The 18,865-nt window shown below is 46.2% G+C and overlaps 1 protein-coding gene across 1 annotated transcript; it reads left to right on the top strand.

Moving 5' to 3' along the window:
* The first annotated feature begins 224 nt into the window (after window positions 1–224).
* Window positions 225–15,731, top strand: LOC143381146 (annexin A8). The gene is made up of 12 exons (XM_076834468.1): window positions 225–337; window positions 3,135–3,225; window positions 4,438–4,532; window positions 5,816–5,929; window positions 7,499–7,589; window positions 8,317–8,396; window positions 8,864–8,923; window positions 9,458–9,551; window positions 9,773–9,868; window positions 11,724–11,782; window positions 12,804–12,926; window positions 15,581–15,731. The coding sequence occupies exons 1-12, from the start codon at window positions 317–319 to the stop codon at window positions 15,644–15,646; spliced, it is 990 nt and encodes a 329-aa protein (XP_076690583.1). The 5' UTR covers window positions 225–316; the 3' UTR covers window positions 15,647–15,731.
* Window positions 15,732–18,865: the final 3,134 nt, after the last annotated feature.

Genomic DNA, 18,865 nt, shown 5'->3' with positions numbered 1-18,865 from the left:
AAGCTACAGCTGTGTTTGCCAAGTGGACTTTCAAAGGCTGGTTCAGAATTTCCAGTCTACAATGAATAGCGTGATTCTCTAGGGCAAGCCTGGGCAGTGCCTGGGTGGGGCCTGGGAGCCACAGGAAGGGCCCAGAGCCAAGCAGAGCACAGAGGGGAGAGGAGGAGGGCAGGGGTGGAGCTGGGTGGAGCCTCCTTACACCACCACACCCATCATCAGAGCTGACTGAGGGGCAGTGTGTAGTGGGAGACAGACGTGTCCAGTCTGAGTGCAGCCTGAGTAGTGTCTCTTCTCTCCCTGGTGAAAGGGGATCAAGATGGCCTGGTGGAAAGCTTGGGTAAGTGGGGTTGAACTGGGCAAGTGGCTTCCTGCATGGTGTTGGGTGTTGGCCACTTGGGGGTCCCAGACAACATAAAGCAGAATCTCTGATACTGATGTCAGCTCAGACTACACTTGGTCACCTGCTGTGTCAAGCCCTGGGAGGAAGCTGAGAACAAACTGCCCAACTCTAGAGGATCCACCACAGGGACAGGAACAGAGTGGGGGAGATGGACAGGTAATTAGAGGTGGGGAGAGTTCAGAGAAAGAACCGCTGCTGTGGGGGGGTTTGTGCTGAACTTCCTGTGTGAGCCTGAGCAGGGTGTGCACTTGAGTCTGCCCTGGGGAGAATCCAGCAGACTTTTCTTGGGGAGGGATTAGTATGTAAAAGGTATGGAAAAGTGGAGAGCTTGGCTTTGGAGGGATGTAGCTTTGAGTGAACTGAGGGCCCTGGGTGGGTTGGAAATGGACCTGGATCCCTGCCTGCCATGTGAGGCTCTTCTCCAGGCCCCATTTTTAGGGTGTGGCCCTTGTTTTTTGGTGTGATGTCTGACTTAGGGGGTTAAGATTGATTTGTGCCTTTCTTGAAAGGACATTTCTGTGTGCCAGTTTCAGTGGAAATCTTCAAGATGGGGTAAGGAAAAGCGGGGCAGCCCTCTTGGGCCCTTCAAGGAGTGTGAAACAGATGTAGCCATGGGCTATGAGTCACCTTGTGGAAAGGTACCCGTGTGGACTCGCTTCCTCCTGGGCTGGTCCCAGCAGAAGCTTGAAGCAAATCTGCAGAGGGGCTGAACTCCAGAGCTCCATTCCAGGTGATGTGCAGTCTCTGAGTCCCAGAACTATATTGTGGGAAGCAAGGCTCTGCTCTCAATGTGGCAAAACCAGAGTCGGGGAGTTAATAACAAATAATGCTCCCCAACCCTATTTCCCTGGTGATTGGGTCACACAGCCTGCTCAGTCATAAACTCTTGGATGCCAACTTGGGAGCCGCAGGCAGAACTGGAAACAGAATGTTTAGTGTCCCTCAAGGTCCCAGACGACCTGCATTCCTGTGGGTGAGGCCTCCTTTAGTGAAGTGTCCCAAGAAAACCCAGTGTCTGGGAAAGGTTGAGTCATGAATAGAGTGAGAGAAGTAAGCCGAGCTCTGCTTCTGAGTCAGGCCATGGGTAGAGTCCCAGTCCCTCTGCTCATTATCTGTGTAACTGAGCCTAGTTTACTGTCCTTTAAAGAGAGAGGGACATTAACACCTACTAAATGTGACTGTTGAGGAGACAGTGATCTAAGCATGAAATCCAAATCACTGGAATCAGGAACTCTCTAGTCACAAACTCCTAACAACAGAATGCAGCTCCACAAGCCAGGGACACGATGTATGTATGCGCACAGTTGAGCCACATCTGGGACCACAGTGGTCTTCCAGATGGAATTTCCACCCAAATTAAAGGTCAACAATTTCTGTTGTAAAATATGGTGCTAAGAAACAAGACAGATTTGTCATCGCCATTTGATATTCAAGCAAAAATCATCCTTTACTCAAAAGAAATAACCTTCCAGATATACTGCGGGTGGAAATCTACACTGTGTTTTCAGGATCTAACCCAGGGTTTATATAAAAGGGTGGATAGAAGGACCAATGGAGGGAGGAAAGCAGGAAGGAAAGGGAAGGAAAGAAAGTGAGAAGAAGTAAGTTGGATGAATGGATGGAAGGATGGAACAATAAGGTATGGAAAGAAGGAAAAGTAGATAGATATAGTATTGGGGTGACTGATTAGAGAATGGAGGAATGTGGTCAGATGGGGGATGATGAAAGAGATAGGTGGGCAGGTAAGTGGAAGATGAAACTGATTGAACTCCTTTCCATTTGAAGAATCTCTTAAGGTCCTTCAGATTCAATGTCTATCTCCAATATCCCTCACTCTTTAGCATTCCTCCCAGAAAACACCTACTTAAGAGGAGTTGTCCATCTCGTAAGTATCTGAGGAATTATGCAAGGCACATATCTAAGAGCCCTCAGTCAAGCCCTAGATTAGAGGTTTTCAAATCTAGGGCCCAGGTACTTTGGTTATCTGTCTATTTCACAATCCTCACTCACCCTGTAGTTCTTTCTAAACCAAATCCTCTGACTCTCGCAAATACTGGGACTTGCAAATATTCTGAGCTGTCATGATGCTCAGCAGGGCCCCTAGCCCTCTAAATTTCTGTCAAGTTCCCACACATCAGGAAAGTGCAGGCTGAGCTCAAGCCATTGGAACCACAAAACCATGCCCAGCTCCCCATCCACCCAGCCATGTCTGTACTCTCAGGGCAGCTATTCAGCTTCAGAAGGCTTTTTCTCTTTTGTTTTGTTTGCAGTACCAGGGATTCAGGGATTATCAGAAGTTTGTGTGTGTGTGTGTGTGTGTGTGTGTGTGTGTGTGTGTGTGGTACTGGGGATTGAACCCAAGGCCTCACACAAGCTTGGCAAGCACTCTACTGCTGAACTATACTCAGGGCCCTTCAGAAAACCTTATACACTCATTTTTCATTCTGCTGCCTGGGGATGGGGTGGAGGGAGCTGAGATGGCAGGGCTTGCTGCCTGTCCTTAAATGGTACAGATGGGAATGGAGAAGTTTTGTAGCTTCTCCCTGAAATCTGGTCTTTGTTGCTCCAGCCTGTTGGACAAGGAGCTGGAGGGCTAAGCTGCTGACCTGCAAGGTCCTAGCTGTTCACAGTGTTCAGGAAAAGTGCTCACCATACCAGGCTACTGTGGGGGCCAGGAGTCTGCACTGGCCTTCCTAGATCTGCCTGCCTCTAAGCAGTCTTGGCACTCTTGCAGATGGAACAGGAGGGTGTCACTGTGAAGGGCAGCCCCCACTTCAACCCAGACCCGGATGCGGAGATCCTCTACAAAGCCATGAAGGGAATTGGTGAGTGGGCATCCATGGCCTTGCCACTGGAAGGCTGGGCCTCTCTGGGTCTTTGCCTCTCCACTCCTGGAAAGCTGATGTCAGGGGACAGCCAGGGATATAGGGTTCCCTATGATACTCTGAGAGTGACTGACTGCAAAGAGTCACAAAGATGCAGGCTTCCCCAGTAGTGGTCAGCACCAACCCACCTACCAAGACCAAAGAAGAAGAGGACAGATGTTTATCCCTGAATAATGTGGGAAAGGGGAGGCCATTTGCTGTGTGCTTTAGTGCAGTCTGAGTTTTCTCACTTATAAAATGGCCCAAAGAAATCTGTATGGCTTTTAATTTTGGATGAGATGATGTTGGCACTGGGCCTGATGTGGGCAGTGGATGGGAGTTCAGTGGAGTGGAGCTGAACCCAGGGGCATCAATCATGTGTGCTCTGTAGTTGCTCCCCATTGGATCTGTGTGCACAGCCCCCTTGCCTTTGGCCACCTGGGTACTGTAGGAGCATACTGGGATGGCTGGCCATGGAGTTGGCTTCCTCCTTATCTCCAGCATTGTTCCTGTGCCACTCTCATCATGACTGTGAGTGGGAAAGGCCCATTTGGATGGTCCAGTTGAGGATAAGCCCTGGTCTCACCCCAGAAAGGATTCACTCCTTACTTGGCTCTGCCTGGTGACCCGGGGCATTAAGAACTAGCATTCTCAACCAAGGCCCTGAAGCTTTCTCACATAACATCCTCTGCTTTCTGCCAACTTCTTTACTGTAACCCCACTTCCCAGATAAGAAATCAGAGGCTCTGAGAGGGAAGCCTGCTTGTCCAGTGGCACAAGGTCCACGAGCTGCTCTATGGGGTCTTAGATCCAGTGGTCTGGATACTCAGTTGTGACCTTCTCCCACTAAGACTGATATGAGGAATGGGGAAGGGATGGAGATCACACTTAACCAGGCTCCTAAGGCCCAGGGAGGAGGTCCAGAGCCATCTGGTCCTCATATTCTATCCCTGTAAGGCTGGGCCTAAGCTACATTCTTTGTGTGGGTGGAAGGTGGATAATGAAGAGGTGATTTTTCAACTTGTCTTTACTCCATGAAAATCATCAGAGCATTTGGCACTACCCAGGTGGTATGTCCCCGCAGCTCAGCCACCAAGCAGTTGTTTTCCCCTGACCCCAGCACTCTCTTGGTCCCCAGGAGGTAGTAGGGGTTTTCATGCTGTGTACCTACAGGGACCAACGAGCAGGCCATCATCGATGTGCTCACCAAGAGAAGCAATGCCCAGCGGCAGCAGATCTCCAAGTCCTTCAAGGCTCAGTTTGGCAAGGTAAAGGGAGGGCTGGGGGCTGCAGCCTGGGAAGTGGCTCCATTCTGAATGAGTCCCGTTTTTAGAGCCAGCTTACTGGAAATATGGACACACAGGACAGTCTTATATGAAATAATTATTCTTTATCCATCTGAAGTCCAAGTTTGAATGAACATCTATTTTATCTGGAAAAATTATTTATAGCTGTCCAGCTCCAATCTGGTGTTGGTCTTCTATAGTCTGATCCCATTTCTTCTCCCATCTTCTCTCCAATGCATTTCTCACAGTTGCTCATGTTGCTTGGAGTTGTTTCCTGACTCCAGGTTTTACTCCCTGAGGTGACCACTCTGTCATGACCACAGTGCAGGCCTAACTTCCTTCTGTTTCATGGCACAAGCTCCTTCTTCTTACATTGGAACTACATGCACTGCCCCCATACTTTTGGCCACCTAGGTACTGCAGGAGGATTCTACCTCTTCTGCCACTAGGATGGAACCAGACAATTGGAGTGTACACCAACAAGAATAAATGCATTCATAGCCACAGTGGCCTACAAGTCTCCATTGGCCCAAACTGTTGGTGATCTAACCCTGGAAGATCAGTAATAAAGCCCAAATATTCCCTTGGAGAAATCAGCATGCAGTTCTATAAGTCCTTTCCCTTAAATCTTCAGAGCTGTGCATTATTCTTTGCATTCAACCTTTGGAGAAACTAACATTCAGAGAGACTAATAATACTCAGGGTTGTAGTATCTGTAAGCAACAGGGTTGTGATTTGAATTCAGGTCTCACAAAGCCCTTGGTCTTTCTGTTGTTCCTATGCCGATTAGCTGGGTATGGCCTTGTAGTTCCTTGTAGAGACATGTACCCTTAGAAAGAAACACAGGTCAGGTAAGACCCTTTCTTCCTTCTTTCATGCCTATGAGCCAAGTAACAGCCATTTAATGGCGATAAAAGCAGCACACTTCCACCCTCAGAGCTTGCAGTCTGGTAAGCAAGGGCTGTTTTGTTCTATTCTGAGTTTATGATGTGATCATCACTAGGCTTAGTGCTGAGTTAACTCACCTATCTCTCCATCACACCATAAGCAATGGTATGAAGCAGGATTCCATTATTTCTTTTCAATAGGTCAGGATGCTGATGCTTAGACAGGCTAACAAACTGACCCAAGAGACCCCAGCCAACACACGGCAGAGCCCACAAGAGAATCCAGGCCTAGCCCCTGGGCCCAGATGCCACCCTGTTGCCTGTACTCCCCTGGGCCCAGAGGACAGATATAATCTCCTTTCTTTGTGTCTGCTTTAGGATCTCACTGAAACCTTGAAGTCAGAACTGAGTGGCAAGTTCGAGAGACTCATCGTGGCCCTCATGTATCCACCATACAGATATGAGGCCAAGGAGCTGCATGATGCCATGCAGGTAATTTCTCTGAGCCACCATGTGTAACGACCACCTCGTTGAGCTGAGCCCAGTGAGTTTGCTGCTCAGACAGCTGCCCAGCATAGGGATTGACTGGCTATGATGGTGCCCAACTCAGTACTTCCCAAAATGGGATCAGACCTGGAGTGGAATTAGAATGCAAGTTTTGCAGTTCCACAAACAGTTCCTGGGGTTCACCTTAAACGCCTCACTACACATTTTATTTTGGCAGATTAGGAGGCATAAGGGCCCCAGTGACAATGATCATTTCTACTGACAGGATGCTCACTGCATGGTTGGTGCCAGGCACTTTTTTAAAAAATTTAATTAAATATATATGACAGCAAAATGCATTTTGATTCATTGTATACAATTTCAACACAACTTTTCATTTATCTGGTTGTATACAATGTAGCATCGTACCCTATGTGGAGTCTTATATGTACCTAGGGTAATATACCTATCACATTCCACCATCTTTCCTACCCCCATGCACCCTACCCACTATCCCTCCCCTTTGCTCAATCAAAGTTCCTCTATTTTTCCCATGTTTCCCCACTCCCTGTTTTGGATCACCATCCACTTATCAGAGAGAACATTTGGGCTTTCGTTTTTTGCTTAGCATGATATTCCCCAACTCCATCCATTTACCTGCAAATGCCATATTTTATTCTCTTTTAATGCTGGGTAACATTCCATTATGTATTTATACCACAGTTTCTTTACTCATTCATCTATTGAAGGGTATCTAGGTTGGTTCCATTGTTTAGCTATTGTGAATTGAGCTGCTATAAACATTGATGTGGCTGTGTTACTATAGTATGCTGATTTTAAGTCCTTTGGATATCCTAGGGGATAGTGGGATAGCTAGGTCAAATGGTGGTTCCACTCCCAGTTTTCTAAGGAATCTCCATACTGCTTTCCATATTGGCCGCACCAATTTGCAGTCCTACCAGCAATGTATGAGTGTGTCTTTCCCCACATTTAAGCCAACATTTATTGTTGTCTGTATTCTCGATGATTGCCATTCTGACTGACATGAGATGAAATCTTAGTGGTTTTGATTTGCATTTCTCTCATTATTAGAAATGCTGAATATTTTTTATATATTTATTGATCAAATATTTATCTTCTTCTAAGAAGTGTCTGTTGAACTCCTTAGCCCATTTATTGATTGGGTTTTTTTTTTTTGGGGGGGGTATTAAGGTTTTCAAGTTCTTTATATATCCATGTCAGGCATTTTACACTGATGATCTCTAATCCTTCCTTCAGGGTGGGGGAAGTTTATCTTCCCTGTTTACAGGTAAAGATTCTTAGGTTCAGCAGGTGGGGCCACCTATATGAGACCACCCAGTTAAGGAGAAAGAGTTTGGACAGCTTGCCCCAAGTATCCGTCACTGAATACAAATGTGAGATTTCCCCTAGTAACAGCCTCCAAAAGAAGCCCCATTAAAGTTAAGAGAGTGGTAGCTGGTGCTCCCTGAAACTCAGGCAACTGGAGAAAAACTGGTATGGACAGCTGGAGGCCATGGGTAGAATATTCCAACTCACAAATGTTTCTGTTCCCAGGGCTTAGGAACCAAAGAGGGAGTCATCATTGAGATCCTGGCCTCTCGGACCAAACACCAGCTGCAGGAGATAATGAAAGCATATGAGGAGGGTAAGACACCTGCAAAGATGGGTTGGGGTGGGTGGTGCTCACATAGAAACGACACAAGTTTTGATGGCTGGGCAGGAAATGAGGGTTGACAGTGTACTGGAACATGGTGCAAAGGACTTTTGGGGGGCTTTTCTACATGTAGGTGTAGCTAAGCACCTACCTGATTGAGATCTGATCTCAAGGGCTCATGCGGGGAGAAGCATCAGCCTCACCAAACTGCCCCTTAAGCACTGTTACCACAATCTGTTTCAACAGTAGATGTGGTGGTTCTTTCCTGGCTGTGCACAGGCTGACCCAGGGAACAGTGAAAGATCATCTGCTTGCCTCATTGTAATGGGGTGTGGACTATTGGTCACCTACCCTGTGTAGTCTATGGGGTACAAGAAAAGCAGAGACCACACAGGCCTCCATGTTGTGGAGCCAGTTTGTCTGAAAGTTTTGCTTTGCCAAACTTGGTGATGAAGTGGAGCTGTATCAGCAGGTCCTGGCCTGGCTATTTCACCTTGTCCATCTCTGTGATTTAAGCTTGGTTGGGCATTTATGTTACTTCCGGCTCTGAACCCACAGGTGACTCTGCCACTTGGACATTATATTCAGGTCCTATGCCAAGAACTCATTCTTCCCAGAAGACTTTAATGGAGAGAGGTGGGGGAAACAGGGCTGGAAGGAGGAAATCAGGCCCTGAGTGAGCCCTGGGTTCATGACTTCTTGTCATATTTCCCTGCAGACTATGGATCCAGCCTAGAGGAAGACATCCAAGCAGACACAAGCGGCTACCTGGAACGGATCCTGGTGTGCCTCCTGCAGGTATCAGCAGGTTCTTGGGTACCCATGGTTTAGGAATCCCAACAGCTCACCCCAGGGAGCAGTCCTCAAGTAGAGCCACTGGGGTCTGGGCAAGGCCATGGTACAACCTAGATGCATCTCTGCATGGTTGAGGGGCCTGATTACAGAGCCTCTGTGCCTCTCCTGACTCATCCAGGTGAAGGCACCTTGAAAATGAGAGGTGAGCACCCTGTCATAATCAGGTCCTTCATCTAGGTCCCATGCCAGGCTCTTTGCGTAGCTCTCTGAATGCCCAACCCTACAAGGCAGTGATTCTTCTCCTGTTATACAAATGAGAAATCCAGGTTTTGGAGAGAATAATTGGCTTTCTGAATGTCCATGGCCAAAATGCTGCAGAGCCCTTCCTGTCCTTTAAGCCCCATTGTCCCTTTAGATCCAGCTGTACTGTTTGCCATCCTGCCTTACAGAGCTCTCCTCTGTGTTCCTAGGGGAGCAGGGATGATGTGAGTGGCTTTGTGGACCCAGGACTGGCTCTTCAAGATGCACAGGTGAGGCTGTCTGTCCCCTACCATCTGGACTTGGAGAGCTTACTTGAGTACCACACCTGGCACCTTTTCCCATGGGCCATTATTTGACATAGGTTAGGACCTGCCCAGCTCACTTCTGCCCTCTGGTGTCTGAGGAGGAAAGTAGAGATTCTGGGGAGAAGAAAGAAGAGTAACTTGTATTACTGGGTGTGGGCTGAAGCTCTGTCCTACCAGGACAAGCTCGTAAACCTTATATCCCTGTGTCTGCCTACCAGTGGGGCACTCAGTGCTCAGTGATGCCCAGTGGCAGGGGAAGGGTTTGCATTTCCTAAAGTATCTTTAGTCCTAGTGTGGAAGAAAGATTTTAAGCCAGAGCTATTGGGATAAAAGAAGGACAGTATAGTGAACTTCCTTTCAAAAAAACAGTCATGCAAAGATGGTGGCCTTGCCAAGTGAACAGGGTCTGACCATCATCCCCAGCTCTGGGGCTCTGGGATTCTGTCCCTTAACTCTGTTTTCTGCTTTGTGGGCTTGTTCTGGGTGTCCAAATGCTAGGATCTGTATGAAGCAGGAGAGAAGATTCATGGGACTGATGAGATGAAATTCATCACCATCTTGTGCACACGCAGTGCCACTCACCTGATGAGAGGTATGGGGGTAGAGGGAGGCAACACTAGGCATAGGAGCTGCCCTGGCCCTGGCTTCAGGGCCTCTCCTTCTGTGGTTCACATCCAGTGTTCAGCTATGTCAAGTTGCGGGGAGAGCAACAGAGCCTTGGATTCTCTGGCAACCCAGAGGGAGATGAGGGTGGGCTCTTTGATGTATAGTCTATAATCTGTGAGTTCCTTAAATGGAGCCCTCTCTCCATAGTTTTTGAAGAGTATGAGAAAATTGCCAACAAGAGCATTGAGGACAGCATCAAGAGCGAGACCCATGGCTCTCTGGAGGAGGCCATGCTCACTGTGGGTAAGAACTGGGGCACAGTGCTCAGATGCACATAGGTCCATAGGCTCAGCTGTGAGACAACACCAAATGGGAAAAGGGCCCAGGGAGGCAAAAACAATAAATAGGACCCCATATTCACCTTCATGAGTCCTCTTCACATCCCTCATGCTCTCAGCCTGTACCCTGGGATCGTTCCACCCCTGGAGTCTCAGTGGGTCCTGCCAAGGAATATTCTCAGTGCTGTCTATATGACATCCAGTGCCATATGAGGGTGTATATACGTGTGTAAGCATGTGAATATATGTTAAAGAAAGAGCATGAGTGTGATTATGTGGGTGTAAATGTAAATGTGTGTGGATGTGCTTAAGTTGTGGGTGAGAATGTGTGCATGAGTATGTGCATGTCTGTGGGGATGTGTTTGAAAGATAATGTGTGTGTGTGTGTGTGTGTATGTGTGCATGTATATGCAAGAATGTGAGTATATGCATGAGTGTGTGCAGTTGTGTGACAGTGTGTTTGAGAGATTGTGTTTCGTGTGTGTACACACACCTGCACAGGGAGAATTCTGATTCTGGTTGTGAGGCCTTGAACAAATCTACCCTTCTGGACCTGAGCCAGGGGCCCAGGCCCCTGTCTTAGTTGCCAGTTGCAGAAATGATGGCGTGTGATTTGCCAACAAAGGGTTGGTAGTCCAACACCAGGGGTGTTGAGAACCTTCTCCACAGCAGGAAGTCAGGTCCACTTAGCAGGACCCATTCCAGAGCCCATTTTAAGATCCAGAGCTGAGATCACAATAGAAAGTCATTGCAGAGTAGAGAGCTGTGGCCAAGGCAGAGGGCCCTCTCCTCTGCACCTCACAGAGTGGAGCTGAGGTCAGTGCTCCTGGGCTAGGGCACTCATCTCCACACTAGGTTGCCTCCCAGCAGCCAGAGTGCTCCTTCCTCATCCCTGTCTCTCTGGTAAATGTTTACTGAGACTCCCCAGCCAGCTATGAACCTGGTGATAAAGGACTTAAGGGCTGACAGTGTTGCTGAGATTGGGGTAGTGGGTGTACCTAGATGCTCCAACATAGGCCATTCATTTCTCCTAAAAGCCTCACGCACTTTCACATCACAGATGAGTCAGGGATATTAGCAATATAGTCAGGTAGGGTTTAAACATGTGCCTACATTCCTCAAAGCCCACACTTCTTCAGCATTCCTGGCTGCAAGGAAGGGGTATGCTCACTCAACCAGGTGCCCCTGGTGCCTTAGTCCTACTGGGCTGAGCCACACTCATCACATGGGAATTAAAAATGCAGGGGTCCTGCTGATAGAGCTCTCTATGGTCATGGCCACCATGCTGTGATGCCTCTGTAGAGCTGAGTAGCTAGATTCTTGATGGTGCCATGTCTGGGTGAGAGCCCAGGGACAGTCTGGGTCTAATGTGCCCTTTGGCTTGTCTAGCTCTGTGGATGCCACATGGATTTCACTTTCCCCTTTTGCCTGTCTGCTCTGGGCCTTTGGAGCTATGCGTAGTGCTCCAGTCTCCCTTCCCAGCCTCACCCCCTGCACAAAGCTTTGAGGGATGTAGGCAAGTAGTTAATCCCTGCCTCAGTGATGCAGTGTGACTTTGTTGCTTGATATCCCTGAGTCATCTGTGACATGAAAGTGAGTCAGTCTTTAAGGATAAATGAACAGGAAGTGTCCACCACAGTGGGGCCCTGCACACCTCCACTATTCCCTGTCAGAGGATATTAAATTAGGTAGGGCACAAAGAAATGTGCAAGACTTGCAAGGCTAACCTTTAAGACCTGAGGCAAAGCATAATTAAAATGAAGGCGTGTGTAGTACTGCCTACAACTTTGAGATGCTAACAGAGCTTTTCTGTTTGACAGTGAAATGCACCCGAAACCTGCACAGCTACTTTGCAGAGAGACTCCACTATGCCATGAAGGTAACCATTGGGTCTACTGACTCCCTTACAATCACTCATATGTGACACCAACTGGACCACCAGGGAGCTCAGAGCCACCACTGTCTTCACCACTGGGGTTTCTTTTATTCTCATTTTTTGTACATCAGAAAGATTTTAGTTGTCAGGGAAAACTGAGCCTAGAGAAGGGAAGTCACATCTCCTACAGGGAAATTTGAACAGGTATGTGCTTGGGTGTCCAAAGTACTGAACATTTATCATTCTGGGAGACCCGTGTCATAATTGCCATCCTAGAGATTTGTACAACTGAAGCTCCCATTCAAGATCACCCAGTTACTAATTGGCAGAACTGTGACTTGAACTCAAGCTGGTCCCTTTGTTTTCATTGTATCACAGGGTCTCTATGAAAACAGATTTGCTACTAGAGGTCACAGGCAAGAATTGCAGGAATGAAGGCACCCTTTCCATGGTCAGGTTCATAGGAAAATTGCCACACATAGTACACATCTACCTGTGATAACTTGCCTTTTGTCCAGAAGGCTACCCTAGTCACAAAAACAGATGCCCAAGCCACCCAAAACATTTTCTGGTGTCTGGAACCTAATGGGAAGAAAGTTAACTTAATTCTCCAAGAATAATGTCAGTGCCCTCCTTCTCTGATATATGGTTGTTGACACCACCTGAAGTAAGAGCCATGCCAGAAATCTGAAGCCCCAGAAATTAGAAAAGGCATGGGATTCCCAGGTAGCTTCCTCTGAAATGAGACTGGTCAGGTATGAAAGCATGGGAAAAATCCTGTTTATGAAATGGCCAGATAAGTCAATTTTGAAGTGCTGCTTCTCTAGGAAGAAGTATTCTTTCTGGAGCTATTATTTTTTTGTGTCTAGAATCTAATGTGGCAAACTAAACACCCAATGCAATTTGGCTTCTAAAAAGGAAAGAGGCCTGAGGAGTGAGTGAAAAGAGATTGAGCTTTATCCATGACTATTGAGGTGGACAGGAAAGATGAGAAATGATGGCTGACTGCTGCTGTCTCATCCAGGGAGCAGGGACACTCGATGGGACCCTGATAAGGAACATTGTTTCCAGGAGTGAAATTGATTTAAATCTTATTAAGAGTCAATTCAAGAAAATGTATGGCAAGACCCTCAGCAGCATGATCATGGTAAGTCATGAGTTTCCAATTTTAACTCCAGTTTGTGACATAGACATAGGAGAGGGGCCCCTACTCAGTCTAGATTTAAGTAGTCCTGGCAGAAAGGTTTCAAGGGAATAAATTGGACAGGCTTCCGAGAATTGCTTAACCAGATTTTGATTAGTGAAAGTTCTAGAGTCTTCAAATGTAGAATGGTTGTTTCACAGCTATGAACTTGAGAAAAATAGCTCATCTGGCAATCAATGCAAATTGAGACCCTGGCAATTTCATTAACATAAGTCAAATCATCACACATGTGTCCAAGTTTTCATTGGATACTAAGTGAAGTCACTAGCTCTTCTACAAAGGTTGGTTGCTACTATATTTTCTGGCAAATACATATATAACAGTACAATTTGTCCTAGGTCTCTTTGGATTCCATATCCCAGGTTCTGTATCTGTGGATTCAATCACAGAGAATCAAAAATATTTGAAAAATTATTGCATCTGCATTGAATATGTACAGGCATTTTTTTCTTGCCATTATTCCCTAAATCATACAGTAAAACAACTATTGAAATTATACTCATATTAGGTACTATAAGTAATCTAGAGATGATTACATGAGTATTTGAAAGGATGAGTGCAGGTTATATGCAAATATTGCGCCATTTTTTATAAGAGACTTTAGCATCTGTAGATTTTTGTACCCATGGTGAGAGGAAGACCTTGGAATCTATTCCCTGCTGAGATGAATGTATGTTTAAATAAAACACTTCTGCTTTAAGATGTTTCAGAATGGAGAAGCATGCAGACAGTGGGTAGGGAAGGACTGGAATTATTCTTTGTTTTGTTTTGTTTTAGACTTCCCAGGCAACCTTGTCAGGAGACAGAAGGGCTAAGCTCAAACCAGCCTGGGCTGCTGCTATGTCACCCACAGGCAGTTCAAGCAGATTGTCATGAATTCTCTCAACCACACATGGCTACTTATGCCACTGGAAAGATTTCTATTTCTTCTCAGCATTCTATTTAGATAGAGACACAGTTCATTTCCAAAGAACAAAAACTCTGTTAGGTAAAATGATCACTTCAACCTAAGATGTAGACCCCATGGTAGATATGAAAACTTAGCAAACTAATGATTTGAGACAAAAGTGCAGCTGTTTATCCAGCAATAGATTTTGATTTTTGTTTTCTAATGTTGTCACTTAAGAAAAATTCAGATGGAGTTGTGAATGCACTGAACAAACATTTTCTTTAGAAAATGTAGTTAAAAATCAATAAGATTCTCAGAAAAATTTCCCAAACTATCAAGGACTAGATAGTTTCTATGAGATTTAAGCTGCTTCAGAGCAAAGAAGAACTACCTCCAGTCCTACCCACTACCTACCACCCAACCTTGGAGGAGTCCATTACCCTCTCTTGGTCCCAGTGTCCTCAACCACAGAAAAAGGAAACTGAATGGTTTGCCCTTGCCTGTTCCCCTGGCTCTACATGCAGATCTTTGACTAGCCAGTCCTATTGAGACCAACAAATGGCTAAGAAATGGAGTCATTGAATCTGTGGGATCCTTCTTATAGTGAAAGGAACTCTAATCCTTACATGAGCTGGTTGCTGAGCAGGCAGGCTCAACTCCTTCCTACCATTCAGCAAGATGCCTACCAACATCAATGGCATTTTATAGAGGAGAGAATGTCTCATAGAGGTTAAGGGATGGATGATGACACAGCCAAGGTTCATGTCTGAGATCTCTCCACCCCATGGCACAGCCTCCCGTTATAGCACCCTGCTTTCAATCTTGGTGAACTTGTCAGCTTTTAATTCCTGTGAATACAACCTACAGGAGAGAAGATTTATTTCAACTCATGATTTTAGGGGTTGCAGTCCATGGTTCATTGACTCTATTTCTGTGGGCCTGTGGTTGAGGCAGAGCATCAGGGAAGAGGGGATTTGGTGGAGCAAACCTACTTCCCTCTTGGAGTTTGGAAGCAGGGAGAGAAGGATAAAGGGGCCAGGGACAAGAAGTACCCTTCAGGGTACCCCCAGTGACCTACTTCCTCCAACAAGCCCCCACCTACTACAGTTTCCACTAACTCCTAATAATGTCACCAAATTATTAATCTATCAATGGATTAACCCGCTGATGAGGTCAGAGCCCTCATCATCCAATCATTTTCTAAACGATCCGCCTCTGAACATGGCTGGATTGGAGACCAAGCCTTCAACACAAACTTTTGGTGGATATTTCAGATTCAAAACGTAACACTTACCTCCCTGAACTGCAATAGCAGGTGTTGAAAAAAATAATAGATCATTGTTGAGTGAGTGAATGGTTAACTGAGTGAAACCTGAGAAAGAGCCCCAGGGCAATTGATGGGGTAAGAAAGTCACCCACACACTTTTTTGTATTTAAGAGCATACTGTTTCTGTGATTCATTTTTTCACAACCATGTCCCATGGAATTAGTAAGGAAAAAAAAAAAAAAACGAGATACAAAGGAGTAGTCTAAAATGAAGAGCAAGGAAAGAAGAAAAGTAGGGAGCCTGTGGTGTAGGAACACCTGAAGGGCTGGGTCCCACCCAGGGAGAACAACTTCTAGTAATAATAATAGTGGGTGCTCTTGAGGAGCCAGATCAATGTCACGAACATCCCCCTTTTAATTCTCCTTTGACTTCTGCCTTCAGGATGACACCAGCGGTGACTACAAGAATGCCCTGCTGAGTCTGGTGGGCAGTGATCCCGATCCCTGAAGACACTGAAGAATGAGAGCAGAGGCCCAAAAGCTAGAGATCCAGGCCCTGCTTGCACAACCTTGGCAAGGGATGGGGTGGGGGTGGGAACCTCAGCCAGGCTTTTAGACTTCTATCCCTCGTTCCCAGTGCTTTTCAGTCAATATTTCTTATTCAAAGGATGAGACCAGCCTGGGGTTCCTCTTTCTACCCTTTCCTCTGGTCATTTTTAGGTGTGTGTACCATGCCAACCTTAGATACCTCTAGCCAGACAAATACATCAGCATGAAGGGGCCTGCTGGGGCCCAGTGGTCTTTTTTTACTTTCTAGACAGGTGTTTCTCAAGTTTGATTGGTCAGAGAATCACCTAGGTACAGGTTACAGAGATCCCTTGGCTCTGCCCCATCTACTGAGCTTAGGTCTTCTAAAGAAGACCAGGGAATATCTGTCTCAGCTAAGATATGTTTTTTCTATCAAGCAACAGTAAGAATACCATGAAAAACCTTTAGTTGTAGAGCTCACAGCTGTAGGAAGCTGGGAAAGGGACATTTTTTCATGCTAACTAGGATGCCTATAATAATACTCATTCACAAGCCTCATCAGAAATCTTGAAGCTTTGGATGGAAGAGAAATTCTCATATCATCCTGATAAGAGAGTACTTAGACTACAAATAAACATTCTGACCTAAGGACGCTATGTCGAAAGAGGCTGAGACTTCTTCATTTGCCAACCAACTCCTGACACATCATGCAGCAGAGGGCAGCATGCCAGACCCTGAACACAACTCTTACCCTGACCCAGTGGCCACTGAGCCCAGACACCCAGAGAAGCTGAGGGTAGTCTTTCCAAATATGTTTGATTTTATGGATAATAAACATTTGTGTAATCAAAAAGTGTCTTTGGATTTTTAACAGTGACAGATTAAGACCAATTTCTTTTGTCAGAAACATATCTTTGGGGAGAAGTCAAACCTCAACACCTCTGTGGGCATTTCCCTGGAGGAACTTTGAGGGTGAGCGGTGCCCACTGTTGCCCTGGGGACAAACCTGTGAATGAGGATATTTTATAGTTACCTTCTGATTTGTAGCCAATATCTCAGGGTTGAAAGGGGCTTTGAAAGTCACCTGGGTCCTGGTCCAGCCCACAGCTTGACCACTCTCCCTGGCATTCACCCAGGAGTGATCCTTGGTGTCCTAGAGCTATGCTCAATATGTATAGAGTGCCCTGAACTGTCTTCAGAAATGAAGACTAACTGCTTTCTGGGAAGGCAAAATCTTTTTCCAACTGAGCCCAAACTTGCCCTGTCATGCCCACTGCTCTTAACCCTGCCATCTAGAGCCACAACGTTTATTCCTTCCTAATAACAACATTTAGACATCTGAAGAAGGCCCACATATTTCAGTAAACTTCTGGCCAAAGGTAAATGCCCCCATTATCTCCACCTGTTGGTTGGAATCTGATTTGAGATCATGACCTATGAACATGCTCCATTTTGCAAACTCCAGAGTATATCTCCAAAGGATCTGGACATGTCAGGGAGATAAGAGCAGTGTGGGCTTTGAGGTCACACAGATGAGTTGTGGATTTGGGGTTCATACTCTTACTTACTGACTTTCTCTAAAATTTAGTGCCCTTGCATTTCAGTGCAGGGTGGAGTCCTGGTTTAGATTGCTGCCTTAGAGCTAGTATTATAAAATCATCATTTAATGGTACTCACAGATTGTGTAGATCTAGAATTCAGCCAGGATCCCCCACAGATGGCTTATCTCTACTGCTGAAAATCTGGACACTTTGTTGGGATGATCTAAACTTGAGGGTGATTATAGAGCAGGAGGTCTCCATCACATGGAAGATTCTTCATTTCCATATTTGGTGTCAGGGTGAGGAGACTGAAAGGCTGGCCTCAGCTGGGTCCTTGGAGCTCTGACATGCAACCTTTCCATCATGGTGGCCTTGGGATGGAAAGATGCCCCATGTGGCAGCTCAGGACACTGTGTTCATCTAGTGGATGAAAAGCAGGCAGCATTGCCCTCTGTGATGTAGACTCAGGAGTCACACTGCATTACTGCCTCTGCCCCTTGTTGGTCAAAAAATATCAACTAGCCATCCAGCTTCAAGAGGTAGGGACACAGACCCCACCTGTCAATGAGAGGAGGGTCAAGGACTTATGAGACTGCTCTTTAATCAAAAAGTGATACTCAAATTATTCAACTGGGTCAGCACAGCCCACTTACCTGTATGGCCGATGCCTGTAGGGCTGGAACAAAACGCCAGAGGTCCCTGCAGGGCCAGGCCTTGAGCCTTAGTGCTGCGTGGAGGGTTTATGGGACACCAGGGAGGCTCTGGGGGTGAAGGGCAAGAGCTACATTCCAATATATCTTAGTCTGCACAAGTTGTCATGATAGCATACAGTGGATAATTGGGTGACTTAAGCAACAATTTTTTTCCTAATACCTCTGGATACTAGGAATTCTAAGGTCAAGGGGGAGCCTATGTAGTTTCTGGTGAGTGCTATCTCCTAGCTTTCAAAAGGCTTCCTTATCTTCACATGGCGTATGCTCTGTGCTTACACTCAGAGACACAAAACTCTCTCTCTTTCTCCTCAAATGGTCACTAATACCATCATAAAAGTCTCACCACTTTATGAGGTTAAATGACCTCCTCTAACCCTAATTACCTCGCAAAAGCCCCATCTCCAAATACTGTCACACTAGGAGCTGGGCTTCAACAGCAAACATTCATTCCATCATGGTGCTGAGGTCCCTGCAGTTTCACATCCACCTTTAACAGCTGTGTCAGGGTGTAGCACCCGAACACTGGCCCTGCCTAGCGATTCTCCTTTTCTCTTTTTTAGTTCAAGTTCTGCCCTGAACTTCCTCTCAATGCTGAGTCACTCTCTGACCCACAACTGTTTTCTTCCTAAGTGCTTTAAGAAGAACTGAGAAGACTCTTCTGCCCTGTAGTTCTGTTCCCACTTGTTTTCAAGGCTTGGGATTCTTTTGTAGTCCACCTGAGAAAACCCTCACATGGCCAAATAGGAGCTATGAGCAAAGCTGAAGCTGTCCAGGAAATGACAGCATGCCCAAGTGTATGCCCAGCAAGGCCATCTCTTTTAGCAGAAACATGATGCTTATGCATCTCACAATGGACCAGAAGACACTCCTGCCCACAGAAGAGAGGAGTGGAACAGAGTAGAAACAGCAGGTCCCCTCAGATTAGAGAGGATGTGTTCTCTCTCT

The sequence above is a fragment of the Callospermophilus lateralis genome, chromosome 15 (assembly GCF_048772815.1).
Source record: "Callospermophilus lateralis isolate mCalLat2 chromosome 15, mCalLat2.hap1, whole genome shotgun sequence".
Lineage (NCBI taxonomy): Eukaryota > Metazoa > Chordata > Mammalia > Rodentia > Sciuridae > Callospermophilus > Callospermophilus lateralis.
The sequence above is the reverse complement of the archived record's forward strand: the minus strand, read 5'-3'. Positions and strand labels throughout refer to the sequence as shown.

Coding starts and splice junctions, on each gene's coding strand:
- LOC143381146 (XM_076834468.1), top strand. CDS start 317: ATGGCCTGGTGGAAAGCTTGG. Junction 338..3,134: donor TGGCCTGGTGGAAAGCTTGG/GTAAGTGGGGTT, acceptor GCACTCTTGCAG/ATGGAACAGGAGGGTGTCAC. Junction 7,590..8,316: donor AATGAAAGCATATGAGGAGG/GTAAGACACCTG, acceptor ATTTCCCTGCAG/ACTATGGATCCAGCCTAGAG.